The sequence below is a fragment of the Corvus moneduloides genome, chromosome 12, assembly GCF_009650955.1.
Source record: "Corvus moneduloides isolate bCorMon1 chromosome 12, bCorMon1.pri, whole genome shotgun sequence".
NCBI lineage: Eukaryota > Metazoa > Chordata > Aves > Passeriformes > Corvidae > Corvus > Corvus moneduloides.
The window spans coordinates 16233691-16258152 of NC_045487.1; the positions used below are offsets into that span (position 1 = coordinate 16233691).

A 24462-nucleotide genomic window follows, 5' to 3' on the forward strand; every position below is an offset into this window, starting at 1 on the left:
ATACTCTGAGCAAGCTTCCCTGCTTACTTGTTAAATCTGTTAATTGATTGGACCAGTTGAAGTTGTCTGCGTATGGGATCATCGGCTTCCTCACAGGGCTTGGAATGCACTGGGGGTTTAAAAGAACAGGCACCTAAAATTACAACTGAGTCACACTTAGGAATTAAAAAAAAAAACAGTTCAGATTTTAAATTTTACACTAAAACTGTAACCATGCTAACTTGAATTAGAGTGGTGATTTGTCTTTGGAAATTTTACAAATTTTTAAGTTGCAGGAGTAAACATTCATCCTCAGATGAGCACTGGCCAAGCTTCTGAAGAGACTGTAATTCTGGACTTTGAGGCCCTGAATTCCAAATTTTACCAACCTGAATTAACACACCGATGCTAAACCACCTCTTCATTAGTGTTCCTTACTCATATCTTCTATTGCTCTTTTAGAACTATTCATAATATTTGAAAGAACTATTCTCAATTTTAGGCATAAGCATGCTGTGATTAATTGCAGGTTTCTATTAACCATTCACAATCTTTCCAAGGGAAGGAGGCAAGAGTTACTTTGAAAACTCATGGATGCTGAAATGGGCACTTCTGCTCCTCATCTTCCCTAATTCCTGCTTTGCAGCCTCCCTGTTTTCTTTCTACAGTCCTGGTGGCAGCAGGTCCTTTGCTGAGCTGTGCAGCTCTGGGGGCACAGCTTTTGTTACATCCCTCACCCCAGGGTAGTGAACTTGAAAATTCACCTGAAAAACTTCCGAGCCAGCACAATGGGAGTAGTGGATAAGGCAGATCAGAAGCTGAGGAGGTCATTAAGCTACATCTCAGAGGCTACTTAAGCACATTAAGATAGAGACCATGTGTCAAATCCTTTAAGGAGTTAAATCATTCAATATAACATATAATGTTACTGCTATTAATAAAGGGGAAGGTCAGAGTTAATACTGCAAGATAAAAGGTATCAAAATGATGGTTACTCATCCTTCCCAAGGCACTGGGGCCCTGCTGCAGCCCAGCTGTGCTGTCACTGCACCTCCCAGCTGGCACTGTGCCACCTCCTGCCACTTGCTCAAAGTCTTCTGCAAAATGTGCTGGAAGGTTCAGTCACCTCTGTAGCTCTCATTTCCGCCCCAAAATACGAGAGACAGTAACTAATGAAGAGTCACTCTCTGACCAGTTTTAGGGCAATGTATATGATGCCCAACAGTCATTTAAATCTGTTTTGCTTTGCTCTGAAATGCACAGCTATTATATGGTTAACTATATCATCTCAAATGTGGCATGTTTTTAAACTTTGTTTTTGTATGTAAAATTTATACATATACCCCAAAATAAGTGAAAACTAAGTCTGAAGCAATGCCACGAGTATAATACAAAGTCTGCTGCATTTACTTACAGTGTTTCAGGTGTTTAGGTGTTACCTATCATAAATACGAAAAATAATTGACTGTCTATGATAAATGTAAATCAATTACATAAAATACAGTAGCACAAGAATTCCTAAATCCCTTTTTATTCATACCAGTGGAAACATGACAGGTACCTTTTCTCCTTATCTTGACAGTAACGTGCTGCTCACTCTCCTTCTCTCCCTCTGCTGTTGTGGGGACACAGCTTGGTGCTGCTTCCAGCAACTTCATGATGCTTGAATTCTTGATTTTAAGAGTTTCCATTTTCACCATTATTAAAGAAAAAGAGAAACAACAGTACAATTTAGTATTTTAGTCTGTGCAGAGTGTGTTAATTAATGCTTCCACAAATCAATACAAAAATATCTCATAAAAAATACCCTTTAAATCATATCATTCTGAGTAGGGACAAAAATCAGTGTTCCACAAGTCACACTGTAATGCAGTGATGATGCTGGAGTCTTGACCTCTTATTTTAAGCTGTATTATTTATGGTTAAGCTAATTTCAGTTTAAATGGTAACATACTAAGATTGATTCAGTACAGAATTTTGTGGTCATTGAGCTACATCTCAAAGGCTATTTAAGCACAGTAAGATAGGGGCCATGTGTCAAATCCTTTAAAGAGTGAAATAATTCTGTAAAATTTAATATTACATATAATATTATTGCTATTAAAAAGGGGGAAGGTCAGAATTATCCATTGCAAGACAAAAGGAATCAAAAGGCTTGAAGGGCAGAAGACGGTGGCTGGAACAAGGCACGTTGCTGCCAGTGCAACAGATTAGTGCAAGGTGTTCATTTGCCTACATCCAACAGTGCTTCTGCACTCTCTGCCATTACAGAGATTTTAACGTTAATTTTATTTAGGTCTGTGCTTTCACTCTTTCCAGACTCATCCCTTTTGTCTAGGATAACTTATTTTAGAAACACAACCATTTTCACAGGCCATAGGCATCACCTGTACACTGTACAACGAACAGGCATCTTAGTCTTTATATCCCACATAACTGCTGAATGCAGCTCAGTGTGTCACAGCCCGTTGTGACAGCAGCTGTGTTTGTTTGCTGTCCTGCCCTGTGCCCTGGCCAGGCTCGTGCAGCACTCACGGGCTCGGCGCAGTCCGCGGGGGTGCAGCTCCGCTCGTTGCGCAGGTGCCGCAGGGCCCCGTTCTGCAGCAGCAACGCCACCAGCGCCTCGTTCCTGCCCACCACGGCCTCGTGCAGGGCTGTGTTGCCCTTGGCATTGGAGAGGTTCACAGAGGCTCCGTGCTGCACAGCAAAGTGAAATCAGAGTCAGAAGGGCAGTACGGACCAGAGCGGTGCAGCAGCCCTGGAGCTGCGCGTGGACAGAGGCATCTGCACCAAGAGAGCAACAAGAACGCACCAGGGCACGATTCCCCCACCTCAAAGCTACAGTTTCATGGATCAGCTCATTTCATTTCTGCATGTATCTATTATACATTCCAAGCTTAAGAGATATTTAAAAAAACTCCAACCCTATGTGATAGAATCCTAAGCAATAAAACCTAACACCTGCCACATAAAAGTTCCATAAAAACAGCTACGTGTACAATAGTAAGGTAATATTTATCAAATTAAAATCTGTGAAGGGATGGGATTGAAAAGAGTAAGTCAACAAAAACTCTTATTTTTTTCCCCAAGTAGTTTTGACAGAGAAAAGCTTAACTAAAAATACTGATCCTGAGGACTGGGTAAGTACAGATATCACATGAGAAACACCAGTTGAACATTCTGTCTTCAGTAATCTTACCTGCAACAACAGGGCAGCAGTCTCATAGTGACCATTCGAGCATGCATAAATTAAGGGAGTATTTCCATATATATCCTTTTTATTTTGTTTAGCATTGTAATCCATCAGACACTTTACCACCTATTGAAAGAAGTAACAGCTTTACTCTTACTATGAGACTAATTTTCATACTTTAACATTAACTTTTAAAAAGAAAAGCAACTGCAAGAAAGGCCAGAAAATAAAACTCGAGGTATGTGAAAAACAAATATAACCAGTAACTTAACAAAACATCAAAACCAAACCACCACAGCAGCAGCACCCTCTTCCAAACTCATCACAACACTTGGAAGGAGTTCTTTGTACTGTAATTATCCCATGAACTAATCTTTATTAACCTACAGCTGTGAGTTGTATTCTTGGCTTTTCTTGCTTCCCTAGTGCTTTATCTTCCCATGATTTTCAGAATTCTCTTTTTTTCCCTCCTGCAGTCCTCAGCTCCTTATTTTTAAAACCTTGATTTTTCACTTTTCTGCATCTCCCCATCTGCCTCTCTGCCCCTGCTTTTTCATAATTATTTTCCCCTCTCAATTACTCTCCTTCCTGTATTGACACCCTCCCCTCATGGGCTCATGCTTCTCCTTCACTCCTTTTGCTTCCCTGACTTGCAGTGAGGGATGAGTTATCTGCTACCTCAAAGCTCCGCTTGGCACATGATCCAATTAAACGAGCTGAAAATACAGTAACTATTTAATACTGTGGCTACTGAAGACACAAGACAGAAACATAACCTGGAGAAAAAGGTACAGAGGAACATACACAGAAGATTCAGCTGCACAAGGGATTTTTCAAGCATTTGAAGTACAACAGAAGGGTTTTGCAGCACTTGCATTAAACCAGTATTTTAAGTAATTTATAAAGAAAAGGTGTCTACTGAAACAATTTCAGCTGGAAGTTCCCCTTTCCATCTGGAGATTTTAGACAGTGAAAACAAAAACCAAAACCGCCAAACTCATTTTCTCTGTTACTGCTTTAGTCTGGTTGATAATTTCCCCAAACAGCTTTCCACTGGTGGGCACGAGATAGAGAGCTTTGTGCAGAAGGCAGGGTTACCTGGGAGTGCCCCTTCTGGCAGGCCAGGTGGAGAGGAGCCGCGAGTTTGGCGTTCTTGGCACTGGCGCTGCCGCCGTGCCTCAGCAGCAGCTCCGCCAGCTCGCAGTGCCCGTGCAGAGCAGCCATGTGCAGCGGGGTGAAACCATCCTGGTTCGAAATGTTCACCTCCAGGCCACTGGCACAGATCCTGGAAAATTTCTGTTGAGGAAAACACATAATAAAACTATAAAAATAATCGTGTTTTGTTTTAACCAAAGAAATAGCCAAATACCTGTGAAGTTTATACAAAACAGGCAGATGGGCATTACAGTAACTTCTGCTACAGAGCCTAATCTGAGGCCTTCAGAAAAAATCAGTAAAGCAGAGCAGCTTGGTAGTATTTTTCAACAGAAAAAAAGACTTTTATTATTCTCTCTTTTCTTCCAACACGATAACTTCATAGAGAGAAATTCCAGGCAAATTATTCATGATATTAAAAAGAGGCTAAAGCAGCACAGGTTGAGACAAATGCAAAACAAAGTTTTTATACAGCTGTTAGGATGCTCACACTGGACATGAGTCAGTGTTAATGAGTTACTTTCTTTTATACAGACATTTACACTCTTTGAGATGGACATTAAACACCTTTTAATGCTACATGAAGCTTTAGGTAATAAGGATACAAACGAAAATTAATTTAATTCATCTGGAAGCAATAGTGACCCAGAAAACAGACTCCCCCTGGGGAGTCAAGCTAAGGAAAAGACCTGGAGGACAATTTACACAGCAGTACAGAACATCCTCTTTCACTCCTCTTGCAAACTGTGGGTGCCTGACATTTACAATGGTGGACAACCTTTAATTCTGTGTTTTCAGTGTGTGCCTGCCTAATACAGGGGGTAGGATTAATTAATAAGTTCCTTTCTCTTTGCATTCAGCAGGCAAGTAAATTCCACAGCAGATGCCATTCCCTCCCCTGTTAGCAATAAAACGAGCTTTAGGGACTCGAGCTCTGGCATCTTTAGCACATGATCTCTGCCCTGAAGGCACAGGGACACCTCTTACCAGAGAACAAAGCACGGTTTCAATGTGATGCATTTAAGGACAACAGCACACTCTAAGCCTGCACAAAATAAACACACGGTGGCAGTAGGGAATTTAGAAGTTAAGCCATCTCACAGTGCTCTTAACCCCAAAGCAGCCACTAAACTGAAAATCTGTACTTTGGTTTATTCTGCAATGACTTATCCAGCCATGTACACCTTCAGACACCTCCTGGAAGGCAAGTAATGGAATTTCTACTTCCAAAAAGCTGGGATTGTTCCTGTTTTTTTTTTTTTTTTTTTTAAAAAAGAGATTAAAAAAAAGATAAAAAGTGTATTGTAAAGCCCTGTTCTATTCTACAGAGTGTGGTAAATTACGGGGAAGGAAATCTTTGCAACTAAAAAGAAAGTCTTTGTAAGTACAATCTCAGAAGAGACTTTAGATATGGCTTGTAGAAATGATGCCATGCAATTAAAAAAAAGACTTTATCAGCATTACATGGATTATGGGATTAGCAGGTATTCCTTGCTAAACTGATTACTAACAGGTAAGAAGATGTGCTGTGCCAGGTAGCAGTGTAAACTACAAAAGAGAACCAGAGCCTTGGAAAAGGATGTTTATTCAAAGTTGTCCAAACCTTCCTGACAGCACTCCACATATCCTAAAGGCAAACTATGAAGCTTTCTCACTCCATTAGACATTGAACAAGTCCATGAACACTGTTCCCGTATCCAAAATTTTCAACCATTCAATTAAAATAAGAGCTATTTCATAACATCAGATGAAGTGTGAAAATCTGTATATGGTTAATTGCTTTTTAGACAGAGACAGAGGTGCTGGGCAATATGAATGCTACTTCCCTGGAGCTGAAACTTACAGTACAAGAATATAAATTATTCTTTTTACAAAAAGAATATTCCAACCTTTTGTGCTGGCCCACATTTTGAGCACTGGCACAATGGATGGCAGAATTCTGGTTTTGATGTACTGGCTGTATCATCCTCATCTTCCAAGTCTTCTTCCATCCACTCCAAGAGGTAACGGACCTGGCATAAAAAACAAGTCCTTCTTTACAGAGTCCAAAGGTTCCATGTCCTAACAGATCTGTGTATGTAGACAAGTCAGATTTGACATACACTTGTGAGTCTCTCAGGGAGAGTACACAGCTACCTCCTGGCATCAGCTGCCCCCAGGCTAAATTAAAAAATCAAGTGTTATTGTTGACAAAGCAGCTAGGAAGTTCTCCAAGTACAGTGAAATGAATTTTAAATGACTTCCTGCTGCCTAATCACAACGTCAGTGTTCACTCACTCTCAAACATTCCAAATCCTTTTAGTTCAGATTTGTGCCAGCTCATGAATTTTGTTTCATCTTTTGCTTTAAAGAACATAAGAAATGACAAGGATGACAACATTTAACTGATACCCAAAACTTTGCAGGGGCACTGACTTTCCTTAGGTCTGTCACTTCCCAAGAGTTGGACAGTTTCACTTTTCCCAAAATGTACAATGCCTCGTTTTTGAGAGAGAGGCCCTCCAGTGAAGTCTTAGGGCTCAGGGCATGCATGGGCGACCTGCAAACAGCAATGCTTAGGGCACGTAAATTTTACATTACATTTTGTGTAACTAAAAAAAAAAGGGTTTTAAGAAATACATTTTTATCTTGAAATTCAGTTCACTAAAGACATCTTAGAATTAGCAGTGACTGTATTAAGTCTCCACTACTACTGGACCAAGCCAAGAGCTCTACAGCTGCTAGTCCAAGGGAATGGGGACAGTAGGATGTCTGAGACGTTCCTCCCACTCTGTTTACTCTCACACTTGTCACAGGTTCTGCTGCTCATCACTGAGCTCTGGGAAAACAACACATTCACGTTCCATCCGCTTAACACATGCAGCTACAACAAATCCTAGGACAGCCAGTAAGGGCCCCCTGATTCTGAATGAGAACATAATCGAGACTGAAAAGGGATGTTTTTCACAGACAGTAATGCTTTCCCTGCAAATTCCAGGTTGTTCTCAGGAGTAAAGGAAATTTTCTCTCAAGCCTGCCTGTTTATGGAAGGCCAGCTCAGCAAAGCTTTACTACATGCTACATTTGTACATGTCTAAAATCAGCAGAACTGTCACTGCACTTCCCCCTTTCCCTGCAGACTCACCGAGACGCTCACAATCGACTTCCTCCTCCTCCTGTCACAGCCCAGTACTGCTACTCTCATTATCCAACGCACAGCTCCCAACATATTGACACCAGTGTCTCCCAAAAACCTGAACACACTACTCCTGTGCATAACTTTTTAATAACAGTGCAGTAGACATTTTTCTTGGTTTAAAGGGTTTTTTTTTTTGTCAAAATATTCACTGTGCTTTCAAATAGACACATATTGAACCACCTCAGGAGATTATCCACAGTCTCATTTGCCAGGTAATTTATCACCTGAAAGGTTCTTTACACTGCTGAGTTACTTTGGAATACTCAGCTGAGCATTCTGTGTCTGTGTACCCTCATGCCAACCTTTCAGCTGCTCCAAAACACTTATTTCAGACAAGAGATTTGCTTTGTTTTGTGGTGGATTTGCACATGTCCTTTCCACTGGACATGCTGAGCACAAGGAGAGCAGCAAATCCAGTAGCTACACTGAGACAATGCCAATCACATCATAATGTTTATTTATTTATTTTTTAAATCTTCCAGTTTCACGGCACTTTTTTAAAGCCTCCTCTTGCAAAGCTCAGTTGGCTGTCACAGCAAAAAACTACAGCAGCCCTAATGACCTGGTTGCTGTGGCTGTTCCTATGGAGACAGACCTCAGGCTGTCAGAAAAAGGTCAGAATTATTAAATGGCTTTTTAATAGACATGCAATCTGTAACCTCTGTCATCCAGTTGGACAATTCTCTTTTTATGAACAGCTTTACGTGAACTTCAGTAATGAGGAAAGTAAAGCCACAAAAGATAAGGTGATTCTGTCATCTGAATGCCCAGGCTGGATTTGTATATGCTTTTCATTGCTGGTATCTATTGAGCAGTGCTAGATGCTAATTTTCCAGCGAGTTATATCACAATATTTAATTTTCTTGATGAAGTTTAGATTTTCACAAAGTGAGTGAAAAGTTAACTGTAATGCATGCACATTTACCACTGGCCAAGAAGATGGCAAATATCACTACTGTACATGTTAATGGCTCTTGAAGTGACTTAAGGGCTGGCATGGAAATAATTACTTCTATTAAGTCACACTGTAAACTAAGATAATGATATGTACTCAACGACTGAACAGTTCTTTGCTCTATCAGCTGATAAATTATTTCTACCATCTCAGTGGAATAGAACATGAGAGAAACAGTATTAACCCGGCACGTGTTTTGTGACATGGGGTTTCTATTTTTGACGACTGTGTGATGCTTCATTGGCATTTTCAATTCCTGGTACAAACCAAACCCAAACAAGTTTTTCAGAACATGCACCCAGCAGAGGAAACCTGCATTCTCACACAGCTTTATGATTTTGTTCTGTGAACTACAAGACAATCAAGAAATCTACAGCCTTATACACATTTCCAAAAGCAAAAACTTCTAAAGATTCCTGTGTCATCTTCAATTTTTCAGTGAAATGACATTGGAAGCATCTTATTTCTTAAGGACTAAAAGCAATAATAAATAAAAATAGTCAAGACAGGTGGTATCACAAATTACAGAACCTCACCTCTGAAACTGTTATTATTATAGCCATCATCTATTTGACGTGAAATCCAAACTCAATATTGCTACGTGCCCCACAAATAACATCTCTGTGCTAACTAGTGTCACCTAAATTTCCTCTTTATGTGAGATTATTACCCAAAGCATTTTCCACTTGGTATTATTTACAAATAATTTCCCCAACTTAAATGAGATAAAATGGAATTCAATAATATTCAACAGCCACGTTAACACTCACCATTTCCAAATCTCCATCAGCAACTGCTCTCAGGAGTTTTTCCACCTATGTACGAAGAAAATAATTTATTTGCTTTGTTAGTAACAGTATTAAGCAGAACACAGAATATCCTGTGTCCTTTGCTAACCTCCTAAGCTCATGCAGTAGGATTACTGCTGGCCCATTTCATATTTACTGACAGTTTTAAAGGAAAAACCTTCCTCCTTTATGAAATAGAAAAGCTGTACAAGGCCTGTGGCCATTTGATGATCTCTGACTTGCTTGGTTAAACAGTACTTATCTAAATTGAGGATATGTGGCCCACCCATAAACAAAGCCATGTAAGCTGATATATATTATTATACTGCTCCAGCAGCAGCTGCCCTGTGCATGTCTGCGTGAACCTAACATTAAAAATCCCTACTCAAGGCAAATTTCTACCCTAATAAACACTAATACTGTTTGGACTTTTGCTGAGCTACTCTATGCTACCAGGAGCACAAAGGATGGCAGGTTTCATTGAGCTATTTGAGAAACATCAGTTTAAGATGGAAAAGATGCTTTCCAATTGTTCCCTTTACATCTGCGGATTGCTGATTTATTCCTATGCTAAAACCCAAACATTTACAAATCTAATTTGATTGTAAGTATGAAATTTGTTTTCTTACTGAAAATCTGGAAAGATAAACATATCAAAGGTATGCATTAGGAAAAGCACCAGCATTAGCCCAGTTAAGTGTAAGGTCAAGCCAGGTAATGCCTGGGCTCCCCTGCTGGGTGAAGGTGCTCTCCTGTTCACAAGCTCTGCAGGGAGAAGAGACACGTGAGGCAAGAAAAGATGGAAGGTGCTCTGCAGAACACTGGTGCCATTCCCCTGAGCCCTCAGACTGCTTGTGAAAACAGGAGGAGGAGATTAACTTGTCTCCTCACCTCTCCTCTAATTCTCTACTCTCACATGAAGGAGTTGAGATCCAACCTGATAGGAATGGGAAAGGTGCCAGCAAAAGGGCAGAGAGAGCCCATCAGTCCTCTCACGACTCACCTGGCCTCTACAGAGTGCTGAAGAGTCACTTAATAAGCTTTAGGAAAGTCTGTTTCAGCATTATAGCAAATTATTCCAGCACTGTGCCAGAATCACTGAAGATGCTGCTGTGTAAACACACTTGTTTCAATAGTAAGGAACATCTTGCAAGTTGGAGATGTCATGGAGTGACAGCTACAGTCACATTTCAGTCTTTCTCTAGAAATGACCACCTTGCTGAGTGTGACAGTGGTGTTCAGCAAGGCAAACAAGGAAGAATGAGACTGAAGTTTGTGTTTTATTGCTCTGATCTCTTCCTTCATGGTTTTAGATGAAGAACAGGATACAAACAGCTGAAAGATCAGAGGGCAGATCAAATCTCTCCATTTTTATCTTCTCTTAGAAAAGCTGCTAAGTTTTGTTTTATTACTACCTTTCTAACACAAGATGAAAGTCTTTGAAGTCATGCACTGGTCACTCTGGGCAGAATCCAGGATTCTTTGATTTTTTTTTTTTTTTCTTCCCCAACCTTGAATGTCTAAAAGTCAGCTGTCTAAATCTAAGCCAGGCATTTAAACTCCCTCCCTGGTAACTACAGGACAGAATGCAGTCAACAAGTAACACCTGAGTGCAACACAGGTCAAACGAAGCATGTCTGAGATGAACTCCTCTCTGGAGTTAATTTCCCTTCACTGACTAAGGAGGGGAAATAGATGTTTAAAGTGAAGACAACTGCCTTCCAGAAGCTGGGGGAGCTGAATCCCAATCTCTCTGCATATACAACTAAAATGGACTATATACACTAGGGAGGTCTATGCCTCCCCCGAACTTCCCCTAATCATACAGGATAATGTCACTGGAGAATGTAAATGTCTTAATTTTTCAGGAGTCAGTCTTATGCCATACAAGATGCCTAACAGTAATAGCAAGCTCTGATAATTTCTTTCCAAAAATAACAAGTTCCTTACAGTACTAAAAACTGCCTCAGGCCCCAGCAGTGGTACAACATCTGTTATGCAGCTTATAGATAATTTATTAAGAGTACTTAGGGCAAAATGCCTGCTACATGCATTTCCCCATCTTTCCAGTTTGTTTTCTCACTCTTCCATGGAACAGAACCTTCCTTTAAAATAAACAGAAGAAACAAATCTACTACAATTCACCCACATGGCCAGTTTTTCAGCAGCTGAACAGAAATTGTGCATGGAGATTTTAGTTCCAACAGAGCAAGTCCCAAATTTACAGTACTGGTTCTTTCACTCTCTCCTTTCTAAGTCATAATAAACAAGCCAATATGAGTGGCTCATTGAAGAGTTTAATTCAGTATTGATTACAAATGTCTGACTGGATCCCCTTAATCCAAGGTGCAAACCTTGAAATCAGGAGAACTGACCATATCAGTTTTCCATTCCTTCCAGTGGCATTCCCTTCATGGAGTTCTCTCAGGATCAGGCTCTTGCCTCTTTGAGCAGGGAGCCCAGGTGAAACTTGGCAAACAGAAATGAACTAAAGCTGGATTACAGAGAAGGTCATTAACCCCAGGGACCTAAGGTGTAAGCAGTTTGAAATCTTTTTCCCTAGCTTGAACTAGTGTCTTAGCACTTGGGTGTGATAAATCTGTTTCTTGAAGGAAAAATAAATCCTCAGTCTACGAGGAGAACTTATTTAGAATGCTTGACTCTGTACAAACAGGGAGGTACAGCCCTAGACTGAGCCTCTCATAGAACAACTCAAGTGTGAACTCATATCGTCCAGTCGAAATGTACATCTTTGTGTTTCTTCAGTACTTTTAGGAAATTGAAACTTTTGGCAAGAGAAAAACCTTTTAATAGCAGGAAAAGAAAGAATTTTAATGTAGTGGTGATATTGAGAGAAACAAACATACTTAGGAGGTCAATTTGGGAAAAAAAATGAACAGACAGACTAGGAAAAATAAAGAGAAGCATCAGAATGAATGGTGATGCAGCAATCTTAGGAAGGGATAACAAAGTATGGATCTGAGGTTCCACATGAAAAAATTCAGAGGATGTCATCTGGTGTGGACACAGTAAAATCAGCAAACACATACATGCAAGATATTTAATATATGCTCTGCACCTCTTCACTTGTTAGAAATTTGATTCCTATTGATTTGCCTATTTTGAAAGCTTGTCTTAACATTCCAGTTTGTTGTTTGCCAGCATGCCTGCACTAGTCTCTTTTTCCTGATAGATTTTGTAAGCTAACAATGGCATTTAATTCCTGGACAGGACAGCCAGGTCCCTTGGGGCACTGACTGCCATTATAGTTTTTTAAACTTCAACGAATTCTCAAATTACATAGTTAACTTCAATAAATATGAACAACTACTTCAGAGATGGTGTCAATTTTTCCCCAGAAATAACCAACAGAGCAGTTGATACCATACAAAAATAAGTGCTCAGGTACTGAGATGACAAGCCCCTGAGGACAGCAGCTATCATTTTCCAAGTAAGACAGAAGGCTATTCCTGAAGAAGCAGTTTAAAACACTGTGGCAAAATATCACTCTTCTAGCTTCCTTCACTTGCTTACTGTCAAAACTTATATCTCAGTCTTACCTCTTTGTAACTGTTTTTTACTTCTTCCTGCCTTATATCAGTTGATGCTGATGACAGGCTTGAGACAGATGATCCTCTGCTGAAAGTTTCTGTTGAGTGCTGAGGAGACCTAAGTGGTGACTTACAAGTGGAAAAAAAACATATAAAAATCAGTCAAGCAAAAAACCAGAAAAGGTTAAATATCAAATTAAGGAGGTTAAGCATAGGCACGAAACTCGCATGGGCTGTTACCTCAGAAGCACTCTGTCCTCTTTCAAACGTTAGGTAGTTTAATTCCATCAATGACAAAATCTGCATAAAAATATTAAAGATAATCAATGAACGTAAAGAGACTCAGCTTACTTAAAGAGAATCAATGTAACTCCACACAAATAAGCTGCCAACCTAATAATTAGTAACAGATTATGAGTGAGCAGATTAAAGTACCCATTTACAAGTTCATGTTTTATCCCACAGAGTGTATTCCCATTGCTGGAGTTAAAATGTGACCCTTCTCCCTCAGAGTGAAACACATGTTCTCTTTAGTAGTGAAATCCTATTAGCAGTGAACATCTAAATCTCTGTGGTGTTGCATCACAAAGAAAACAGGCTGGAAGATAAAGAGGAATACCTTGGAATTTAATGCACACTGTAGGGAAGTTTCTTTCATCCGGTTTTGAATTTCTGGGTTTGCGCCATTTTGCAAGAGCACTTCAATGATCCCTTGATAACCCCAGCGAGCAGCGATGTGCAGAGGGGTGTCCCCCTTCTCATTGCCTATATCCAGTCTGCAGGAATGCACATCATAGTACACTAAAGCCTTGACACACTGGAAAGAAAAGGAAAGCTATCAATAAATTATAGTGGTGTGTCTCAGTTCAGACAACAGGCACAATCCTAAAAGGTTTGTTTTTATTGCTGCTCATGTAACCCATTACCCAAAGAGCATGCTTTAGTGATTCAGTGTCATTAAATAAAGAGTTAAATAACTACATTTGCAAAGCACTATCTTTAATGTGAACTCACATTAAAAATTGCTATGAACTACCAAATAAATTCCTAATTTAGAGCATTAAACAATTTAGCCTTCAAATATTTTTATTTACTTTTTAAAATATGTAAGTTTAGTGCAAATTTGCATCAGTTTAATTCCATTCCATTAGAATGCCCATTTGGTTTGTTACAAAACAATTACTTACATCCTCATGACCATAAGTGCAGGCTAAATGAAGTGGAGTATTTCCATTATTGTCCTGAACATCAGTACTTGCCTTGTAGTGCAATAAGAGCAGCTTAAAAGAAAAACAAAAGTAGACATTTAAGTAACTAAAAAATTAATGTACAAACAATTATTGCTCTGCAGATTCCTTTAGGGTTCTGGCATGATGGGGCACTTCATGAGACACTAGCTCTGCTTCCTGTTTTAGACACCACCCTCTCGGCACTGCAGAACTATTTATGCCCTACCCTGCGAACCAAAAAGTCTCTTCTTAAATATTCAGAATTTTAATTGAAAAAAATGAATCCTCTACTGCAGCAAACACTGCAATATACTCACTACATCATCTGCCTTGCATTTCAAGAGCCTATGCAAGTGAAGACACGGCTTAATTTCAACAATGCTAATTGAAGAACTTCACATATACTAATTTAAAGTAGACAATAATTACTATAGCTACACAGTCTATCCTAAACACAGGGTGAAGCATTTAACTCAGTCCAATGACTGCAATGGTTTTTCTGTCTCAAGCAAGAGCAGAGATGCTCTCCATTTGTATTATATATTGGACATTTGTGTTAATAAAGTGGATGAACTATCAGGCATGCATAGCTGCCAGCTGGTTATTACCAATGGCTGGAAACCTTGCGGTATAAGAAAAAATAAAATGTCTTGAAAACTACAGTGATGAAAGATCATCCATTCTGACAGCTTACACAGTTCTAGTAAAAGCTTCTCAGAAGATCTAAATGACAGTAACAGTAGAAGAGCTTAGTAAGAGCCATGTATTTATTATTTAGGTTAGGTGTTGTGCTTACTGTAACATTTTGGTATCCCTTCTGACAGGCGAGGTGAAGGGGTGTTGAACCGTGGTAATCTGTAGCATTGACAATGGCTCCTTTGGCTACGAGTAAATCCACTAATGAAGTCTGACCTTGAAAAACAAGCATTCAGAGAAAGGAATAAACTTTGCACAGGAACATTGCTACTTTTCAAATTCAAACAGTGACTATAAATCAAGATACCCTACATCTCTGCACAGTTTGTTTCCATGTACTGCATATTCACTGCCTTGGTATTTGGGATTTTTGCTGCAGATTATTCAAGGTCAAGCCCCATAAATGAACCTCCAGCTAAAAGCAAGCTGTACTTGTATCCTATGAGTAACAAAAGAAAATATTTCGACTCAATATAATAACAAAAAAGGAAATTATAAATAAGAAACCACACACTAAGAAAATAATACATCTTCTAATAAAAGGAAGATAAATTACATAATGAACATTACAATACAGATGTTACAAACCTACAATGCATAGCGAGCTGCAGGAGAAGGAAAAGAGTCATTTCTCACTCTGCCAGTCCTTTAAAACAAGACTGGTTTCTGATGACACATTTTTACTTTTTTCAGAGCTGAAGAAAGCACTGCTGTGGTGGCCACTATGGTAAAAGAAAACAGCCAGCAAACAAAGAAAAACTCAGCCATAAGAAACTGAGCTTTAAAGAATATACAACTTCAGTCTGTGCCCAGATAGAAACAAAGTTTGAATAGCAAGGAAGCAAAAAAAAAAAAACTTAATGCAAAATTCCAACTTTAATACAAAGGTGGAAAACAGGCTGAAATAAAGATATAAAAGCAAAAGGAGTAGAAAACACTAGTGAAGGAAAGCAAGCCCACTCACCACAAATAGCAGCTATATGAAGAGGAGTGTATCCCCGGTCATCTCGGGAAAAGGGGGTGATAATGGAAGGGTCATTCAGTTTCCTTTAAAACACAATGGGTTGAAAGCAGCTCAGTTACCCAGGTGGAGGTGGGAAGGAGAAGGGAAAGGGATAAGTTGCCAAGGATGACAAAAAACTGATTTTGGAACTTCTTATCTTTTTACGTTGAAGAATTATTCCATACAGAACTCTACATTTTGTTAAGAGAAGTGGGTTCTGTAAATTTGATTCAAGAGAGGAAACACCACTTTTACCAAAGGACACAGCCTCCATCACAGAACTGGTGGGTTCCAAGGGATTCTGTAGTCTCTCAATATTTCTCCTGTTTTTTCAAACCACGCACATATATGCTCTCTACTACATCCTGAAGTGCTACTGAATCCCTCTATAACCAAAAGCAGCACACTTTCTTTAGCAAATCTTAGATAAAGGCTTTTAGACAGCTTCCTGTGTAGTTATGGGGATGAAGAGTGCTCACCCAGAAACCAGCTTCTCGCATTTGTCACAGTAACAGAGTGGGTGACACATTTTCTGTACAGTGTCCTTATCACTGTCACCTTGACTTAGCAGCCGCTCCACTTCCTCCTGATCACCTGAAGCAATATGCTACAAAAAAACAAGAGAAGAGAGAATGAGGAACCAACATAAAAGGGCTCCTTTTAAGAAAAAAACCCTAAGAGTAATTTACTGAAGCACAAAATGAAAGGAACCGATTATGAAAGACGTATTCAAGCATTAGAAAGCAGAAATGAACAATGTCACAGCACAAAACCCCTTAATGGGCATTCAGTATTAAAAAGAAACTGTTCTTGGCTTACTTCACTTTCTATAAAAAAATTAAGACAATTCCTATTGTTCTCTTTAGACTCAATCATGAAATTGAGCTCCCTCTGTGCAAAAACATGTCTATAAAATTACTAAGTCTCCAGCCATAAGCTGTGAACACATATAATTAGAAGCTCTGCTTTGTGTCCTTGTATAGGCAAAATTCTTTTAGAATGACAGTATGAGATTAACAGATAATATGAAGTAGCTGTCAGGTGACCACATTTAAATTATTTCTGAAAACTCTTTCAATTTCAAGCACTAAAAGCTGTGAGACACAACCAGATAGTAATATCACATCTGTGCATTAAATGGGCCACACAATACCAACAGCAGTAGCATTTCATCCTCCTTTGCTTCTATATTTAATATAACATGTGCTGAAATCCATAAGATTATCTTATGTTAGTAAGGCTTTGGCACAGAAATGTACTCAATTCAAGATTTTTAGCATCTACTAAAACACATTTCACAGTACTAATGTAATTAACCCTCCATTGCATTCCAGAAAATTGCAGAAAGAGACGAATATAAACATGAAATATACAAATACATACATATTCTGCCATAAAAGTTATTAACCTTAAATAAGCAGTCTATTGGTGCAGCAGACATCTGGGACAACAAGTTCATCCTTTGTCTTAAGAGCAGCTTGTCACACAGACTCTCAGATTCCTGAAAATGAAATAGATAGATTGATTATCTATACAGTCACTTACAGGCAAAGGTGCAGTACCTTAACAGTGGAATTAACTTTTAAAAATATTAAATGCTGTACTTACCATATATGAATTATCAGACACCTGTAAAATCTGAATCAGTTTCACATTTCAGATTCTGAGACATTAAAGACTGGGCGCCCACAGAAATAATAAGTAGATGTTCACCATAATATTCCTTACTGAAATTTGCTGTGATTTAACTGAACAATAATGAAATGATGGCTATACCAATGCAGCAAGACTAAAAAATACGTATCAAAGACAGCATGAACTGCAAGAGGTACAACACAGCTTTTTCAAGAGGAGAAATTACAACAAATTCACATAAAACATGTCCACTGGTGGCTACTAAAAGAGATGACCCAGATACAACTCTGACTCAAAGAATGCTGAACTCTCTGCTGCTTGCTGAAAAATAAAAGGTTGCACCAGGCAAAGCATTGCTCTCCAGCAGATCCATTTGTGAAGTATTTCCTACTTGGTTTGAGCTAAGCAGATGCAGTGCAATCCTTGCATCAGTACTTATTCTCTGAGACAGCTGAAGATATACTTCAGGATGCACTAAAGAAGATAAATGCCTCCAAAGCCAGGTGAAAATTATTAAGTGGAGTTAAGATTTTGAAATGGCAGCATGACCCTCCCATGAAATAAAGCAACAACCTAAGGAAAACATTTTCTAGGAATGCAGATGGAAGCTTTTCTACATGGCTGGTTGTGATCAACAGCTGCTTATGGTTGGCAGTGATGCTGTTGTTGGATAATGGCTCTCTAGGAACGGGAAGACTTCAGCCTCCATAAAACAGAAAACCACTGCATTTAAGATACCCACCCATGTATCAGGCAAACTTTGATGGTTTAGGATCTGGGCTAGGGCTTTTGAGTTAAAGTCTGTCAAGACCAGATGTAAACGAGTAAAACCAGTCTGATTCCACTCCTAACATTAGTAAATTAGAATGAAGTTTAAAGGTCTCATGAACTGCAAATAAACAAGATCAGTTTCTAGAAATTAAACTATTCATGTTTCAAAATCAACACAGATACCTTTCATAAAGCTGTCTACAAACACCCTTAAGAGTATAGAAAATAATGTCATTAAAAACATTTGTGAAGAGATGGAAGGGGTTTTTTTTGTACTTCACAGGAAGTTGTTTGTATTTAGATACATGAAGGTAACAAATATTCACCAATCTTTTCAGATCTAAGTATTTCAGCTAAGGATACCCAAGCATATCTTTTCAGAATTACAAGACATAACACTAGTGTCCTTGGATAGATTCTTCACCATGAACAGGAATAGCTTCCCTAAGAAATATTTGATCAAAAACTTAACTTTTGGTACAAGTTTCTGATGTCTAATCAGAATTTCTGGTGTGGGTGCTCACAGAACACATTATACTTTCACTGTGGAGAATCTAAGTAACCATGAGCAAGAACTACTGTAATTTTAGTACTGCTCCTTCCACAGTGTGTCTTCAGGAAAAGTGTTCCCCAAGTGGAATCATTATTTTAAAGAGAGTCACGTGAGACAGCAACCCTAATGTAGCAGCATTATATATTTATTATATAAATCAGAATATAAAGAGCCCAGGTGAAACCATATATCTCCAATAATGAAATATGGAATGACAAAAGAATCAGATAATGGCTGAAGAATTAAGCAAGTTTGGGCCTTCAAAGTCAAAACTCACTTGTACCAGCTTTACTTGCAGCCCAAGAATTTATATTTCTTTTAAAAAGAGACTGATTTGAGTGGGACTTTCAGGTATTTTAAGCATATGCTGTCTAGAAAATACACACCCAAACATGAATGACCTTTTTATCTAATACTACTCTGTGTAGAAAAAGGAAGTATTTGTACCCATGAGAGTGTACCTGTGTAATGATCTAGCCCAAGTCATTCTCACGGAGTACAACTGATGACTTGGAGAAAATACAGGTGGCAGAAGCCAGGAGAGGAAGTCCTGAACACAAACTAAGACTAATAAAGTGTTTGGTGGGGAGGGGGAGTAGGGATCATTTCCCTATCTCCAGCTCTTCCCCACCTACAGCTCTTTCCCTACATGAAACAAAATGCTGCCTATTCCCTCATGGCTGGCTCTGACTCCCTACTGTTTTATAGCTCACTTGAACCCCCTGAACTACACAGTCTTACTACACATTAGCTGTGCACAGGAATTAGCAAGCATCCAATACTCATTAACAGGAACTCTAATTAAGTAATGTTGACAACTCCCAGAAAACAGAACTGACTCTCTGGTCCTTTACAGCCTGCTCTCCTCCCCACAACCAAAGTGTCTCACAAAGACTTGCATGACCTTGGGAGAAGGGATTTGGCAAGAACATCCTAAGTGCAATTCACTTCCTGACATAAGGGTGAGAACATGCCCATTATCCCACAGGGTACATTAGCCCCCTGCTGAGTTTCTTTCTGGAGTTAGCTTCATTATGGATTGGACAGCAGCATTACTCAGCTGCCAGAAGATCCATCTGAAGCCAGCTATAAAATCAAGCATAACCACATAAGGGGCTGTAATGAAGCCCCAGGGCACAGCCATGCTCCTGCTCACTTCAATCCCACACCCCCTTCCAGCACAATCTGGAGAAGGAAATCATAGGGCAGCAAGATGACAGCTGCTGCTGCTTCAAAGCTAATCTCCTTTACCGGAGATTAAAGGAAATGTCTCAGCTGGTAACTGTATGAAGTGAGAGCAATGCTCCTCCACCTCCTCACTATTCTTTTTCCATTCCTGTCTCAGAGTCTCTCTCTTCATGCACTGGAGAAAAGCGTGGTTTGGCTCTTTCCTTTTCAGCTGTGTTGAGGGCAAGTTGTCACTCACTTCATCCTCAGGGTTTTGCTGCCTTCCAGCCAGGCTGACTCCAAGGAAAGGCAATGCAAGAGGATTTTGTGTTGCACATTCACCCTGAAGTGAGAAAGTTTTCTATGCCTGGAGATGATCCAGCTGAAGTACAGGCAGAAACATAGCTTGCTCTTCTTGTGGTGCAAACACTAAAGACCTCATTTAGACTTCTCAAATACATAGTTACCTTTCCAGACAGGTGTCTCCCAAAGAAATAAATGTAAGTACCTTAATGGCAGTGGCACTTCAGTTATGATCACTTGAATGCAATCCCAGTATAAAAACTGCTATCCTTAGCTAGAGGGAGGGATAGGATCAGGCATTTAATAGGAAACAGCCTTTATTCTAGAAATTTAAGAGCAGTACATTGTTTATAGCTTGCTGGCATTGTTGTGGAAGACAATTCTACTTTGGTGTCATTTCTCCATTCAGAGCACCAGCTTTGCTCTTAGTATATTGATTGTGAATGACAGCCAAGTGACTGCAGACAGCAAAATCATATAGCAGGTTGATTCTTTTAAACTAATACTTTTATTTTTTTGAACATAATTCAACATAGCATTACAGAAATACCACTCTCACAAAATATGAAAGAGTGTTGGGTTGATTTTTTTTTTTTTGAGTGTACAAGACAAACCTGTACAACAGGTTCATGGAAAAATCCCAGAAAAGAACAAAACCAAAAATAGCAAGAGGTCAAAATGTTACTTAAAGTGCTTCTTCTTTAAGACTGTGCCCCAGGTTGTCCCATCCCAAGCCCTGCACACTGAGCCATTATTCTGGCCCCTGCAGTTAGATTCCAGTGCTTTGCAGTTGGGCAGACTGAGACACACTGAATTCACTCTGGTTCCAAGTTCACTCCTTTTGATTTCCACATCGGCTCAGGAATACCTAGTTTTACAACAGTAGAAAATTTTACAGGAGTGGTAAGACTGGATTCCTTGACTAAATAACCTACAAAGTTCTAAAATCATAGAAGTTTCTAAAGTCACATCAGCATCACCCTTGACTGGCCTGCAGGGATGTGAACAGATTGACAGCAGGTCTAGCTGCCTAGTAGCAAATCTCTCATGCATCCACAAATTTCCTACCCCTGCCAGATCAGAGATCCCAAGAGCTAAATTTGACCTTCAAACACCATCTTATCATAACCCTGCACTCCCCCTAAGCCATCAACTCAGTGCAGCATTGTAACCTGCACTGCAAACACATGGAATTCTTTGAGTATGAAGATCTGGTGAATAATTCTAAATTACACTGCTATCTCCTTTCTGCTAGCACAGCTCAGTGTTTTAGAATTACACAAAAATTTAAGCTATGCCTGCTCTCAAGTACTGCACTGCTTTCACAACCATGGTAGGGTACAAACAGGAGATACCAAACATTCTAGAGACTCATCTGTAGCAAACAGTGCTGTCATTTTTCCTCTAATCATATGAAGAGGCAAACTTGACATTTAAGTATTTCTCAAGAAGTACAGAAGAACAAGTATTGGTACACAGCTAGAACTTCATTATAATCATTTGGGTAAATTCAACATATTCATGTTTTTAAGCAAAAAAAGGGAATTCTTATGTTAGTTATTTGTATCTTCTGGCTGGACTTACACCCACAATGGTACACAGAACTACAAGTTATCAGACATTTGACAGAGTTTAAGAGTAGCTTACTGTTGATCTGTCAGAGAGGTTGCCTTGTCGGATGTATTCTATTGCAGCCTCAATTGAGGTTAAGCAGTATCCCAACTCATCCTTCACTGAGCTGCAAAGCCTGAAGTTCTTTATGTAACTCAAGTTGGCCATCCTGAAAAAGAAAGAGTTAAAGCCATGAACCACTAAACATAAGACACTAGCATGGCATATTGCAGCTCATCTTAGGCAATCCAGGCAGGCAACAGGTGTGAGTTGGGAAAAAGCTTCTAGAAAGCTTGTTAGGCCAGCAATATGGCTGTTCTGAGCTTGTAGACTGATCTGAACTCTACTTATCTCTTAAATAGTCTTAAATATTATTCTTAATAAAAAGTTATTAACTGGATAGAAGGAATATGAAGGATAAGGACAATAGTTGGAGATTAACATCTTTGAACAGAGTGAAGCAATGTTTCAAGCACCACAGTGATAGCTACAAGCTAAAGGCCAAATGCTGATCTCAGAGATACAGATCATACCAACACTGAGAATCAGTTCAGGTACAGCTGGAAGGTTTAGACAGAATTTTACTGAAAATGAGGAGACAAAGGCATAGGCTAGCAGGAAGTAATTAAACAGTCACAGCTAGTTTCTCTGTAAGACATGCACCAAATCTTGAAATGCATAAAGGTTGCACAGAGAATCACTCTACAAAGGCTTTGCAGATGTGGTAGAGAGATGGCCTCCCACTACAAATGTTTCCTAGGCTGAGAATCAAAGACACATTCCTGATAGGTCCTTAATTTAGTTACATGTATAACACATCTTTGCTATTTGTCCTATAAAGTGTTTTCTGCATTTCAACAGGACCTCTTACACTTTCAGTAAGTTATAACTGTATGTTCAGAAACATTTGTCCCTACAGCACCACTACACAAGATGGTAAGAAGGAGTTCTGTAGAGCCAAAATAGTTAACGTACCAGTTTGGGATTTCTGTTTTTACAAGCAAATACAGCAAAACAGAGAGAAGATCATCTGCACACATGGTTTCCATGTTAACTGAAAAAAGAATTCACATTTGGTATTAGTCATGTTATGGTTCAAATCAAGAGCAATAACTCTAAAAGTAGTTCTGCCTCCTAAGACTAAGGGCCAGCTCTACTCGTAGAGAATGCATGGAGAGCCCAGGGCAGGCTTCCAAACATTCTCAATCTCTCACTGAAATAGGCTGTCAGGAGCCAACACAGATGCAGTTGGTGCAGTACAGCCTGCAATATTTGACTAGCATCCCTCTCTTCCCACAGCAAGAGCCAGAGCACTAGCTCAAGATTTCTAAAGTTCTTGAGTGCAAAGACTATGTTCAAAGTTGATACATTTTTCCATAACCCAGCAGTCTTCCCAGAGACAGGAAGAGATGAAGTAGGGAAAGCATAAGTTCACTGTGCTACTCTATTTGCTTTGTAGAAGCATCTTCTCTTTTCAAGCTACATAAAGTAAATGCCAGGTTGAGAGGATTGTGTTTTCATACCACAGAATCACTGCTGTAATCCACAGCAGCACATTTGTTTGGCCCCACCCAACACTGCATTTTGCAAAAGATGCATCTCAAGAGTATCGATTTCAAGATATCAAAGAGAGCATGGACTAATACACAAGAATGACCTAGCAGCAATCTTCAGTGTTTAAAATTGATCATCATCAGTGTCCTGGCAAATGAGAGCCTCCCACATGTTCAAGCTAAGACCTACACAAGCTAACCCAGCACCCCACCTCACCTCACAAGAGCCAGCATTGACACATGTACCTTGCTTCCCTTTTGCTCTCTTTAGAGACCTTAGACACTCCAGATCAATTGTGTTTGATCCCCAAGTGCTATCAAACACTTGTTCATATACTGAAGTGCTTTGTGTGTGCTGGTTAAGTTTAAAATTATTAATTCATTAATTACTGACCTCTTTGGCTCGGAGACTGCATAATAATTTGTACAACTTTACGCAGACAAAGTAGCTTCTGTTGAGGGGAAGTACATTTGTTCAACTGACCCAGTTCTCGCTTTGCACGTGGTATATTAAAACTACAAAAAAATTAGAAATCAATTATTAGCATACAGAGTTCCTCTGCAGGAAGTCCAAAGCCCAAGTTTTAACTTGGGCAGAGCTGAATTGAAGAATGGCTCCAAAATATTCCCACTTCTACTCCAAGTGAACCTGCATTTCTGTATGCTGAAGATGGAAAGGGAAGCTTAAAAACATACAAGTAAAGGAGACAACCATCAATGCAGATTGTCCTCATATGACACTTGCCAAGCTTTAATTTTCCATCTTAGATGAACAAAGTATAAAAAAATCTTGCTCGTGTCTGAAGGAAGACACTTTTTTGCTGGCACTTAAGACAGGATCTCAATGACTCTTCAAAGAACCCACAGTCATCTCTCTCACCTGAACTCGGGTTTCACTCCAATGTCCTTTTGCTGCAGGTCTTGAAGGCTCCTCGTGATTTTATTAAAATCCGCATCCTAATCAATAGAAAGGCAACAGGTTTTTTAAATGATTTAGATGAACATAACTAGTATGTAGCAATTAAAGAAACTTACCTCACTTGCCTCAATTGTCCCCACATATTTGAAGACTAGATCATAAATAGCATGGTGGATATACATCTGTAGAAAAAAAAAGTATTTTAGGCATGAAAGGGAGAGTT

General features: G+C 39.3%; 1 protein-coding gene across 7 annotated transcripts in view; it reads right to left on the reverse strand.

Annotated features, from left to right (window-relative positions):
- The window catches only part of ANKRD27 (ankyrin repeat domain 27), a 55075-nt gene that overhangs the window by 4017 nt on the left and 26596 nt on the right, over positions 1-24462 (reverse strand). For all 7 annotated transcript variants that reach the window (XR_004242557.1, XR_004242555.1, XR_004242556.1 and 4 more), the window contains 20 exons: positions 24356-24421; positions 24201-24277; positions 23715-23836; positions 22743-22821; positions 21804-21936; positions 17136-17228; positions 16207-16334; positions 15689-15771; positions 14825-14940; positions 13987-14079; positions 13419-13616; positions 13040-13099; positions 12809-12928; positions 9231-9275; positions 6217-6339; positions 4271-4468; positions 3179-3298; positions 2515-2676; positions 1541-1649; positions 28-109 (listed from right to left, as the gene is read on the reverse strand). Coding sequence is in view for 4 of the 7 variants with exons in the window: in XM_032121653.1 (XP_031977544.1) it covers positions 28-109; positions 1541-1649; positions 2515-2676; positions 3179-3298; positions 4271-4468; positions 6217-6339; positions 9231-9275; positions 12809-12928; positions 13040-13099; positions 13419-13616; positions 13987-14079; positions 14825-14940; positions 15689-15771; positions 16207-16334; positions 17136-17228; positions 21804-21936; positions 22743-22821; positions 23715-23836; positions 24201-24277; positions 24356-24421 (2207 nt within the window). In the remaining 3 variants the exon portion in view is untranslated. The remainder of the gene's footprint in view (positions 1-27; positions 110-1540; positions 1650-2514; positions 2677-3178; positions 3299-4270; positions 4469-6216; positions 6340-9230; positions 9276-12808; positions 12929-13039; positions 13100-13418; positions 13617-13986; positions 14080-14824; positions 14941-15688; positions 15772-16206; positions 16335-17135; positions 17229-21803; positions 21937-22742; positions 22822-23714; positions 23837-24200; positions 24278-24355; positions 24422-24462) is intronic.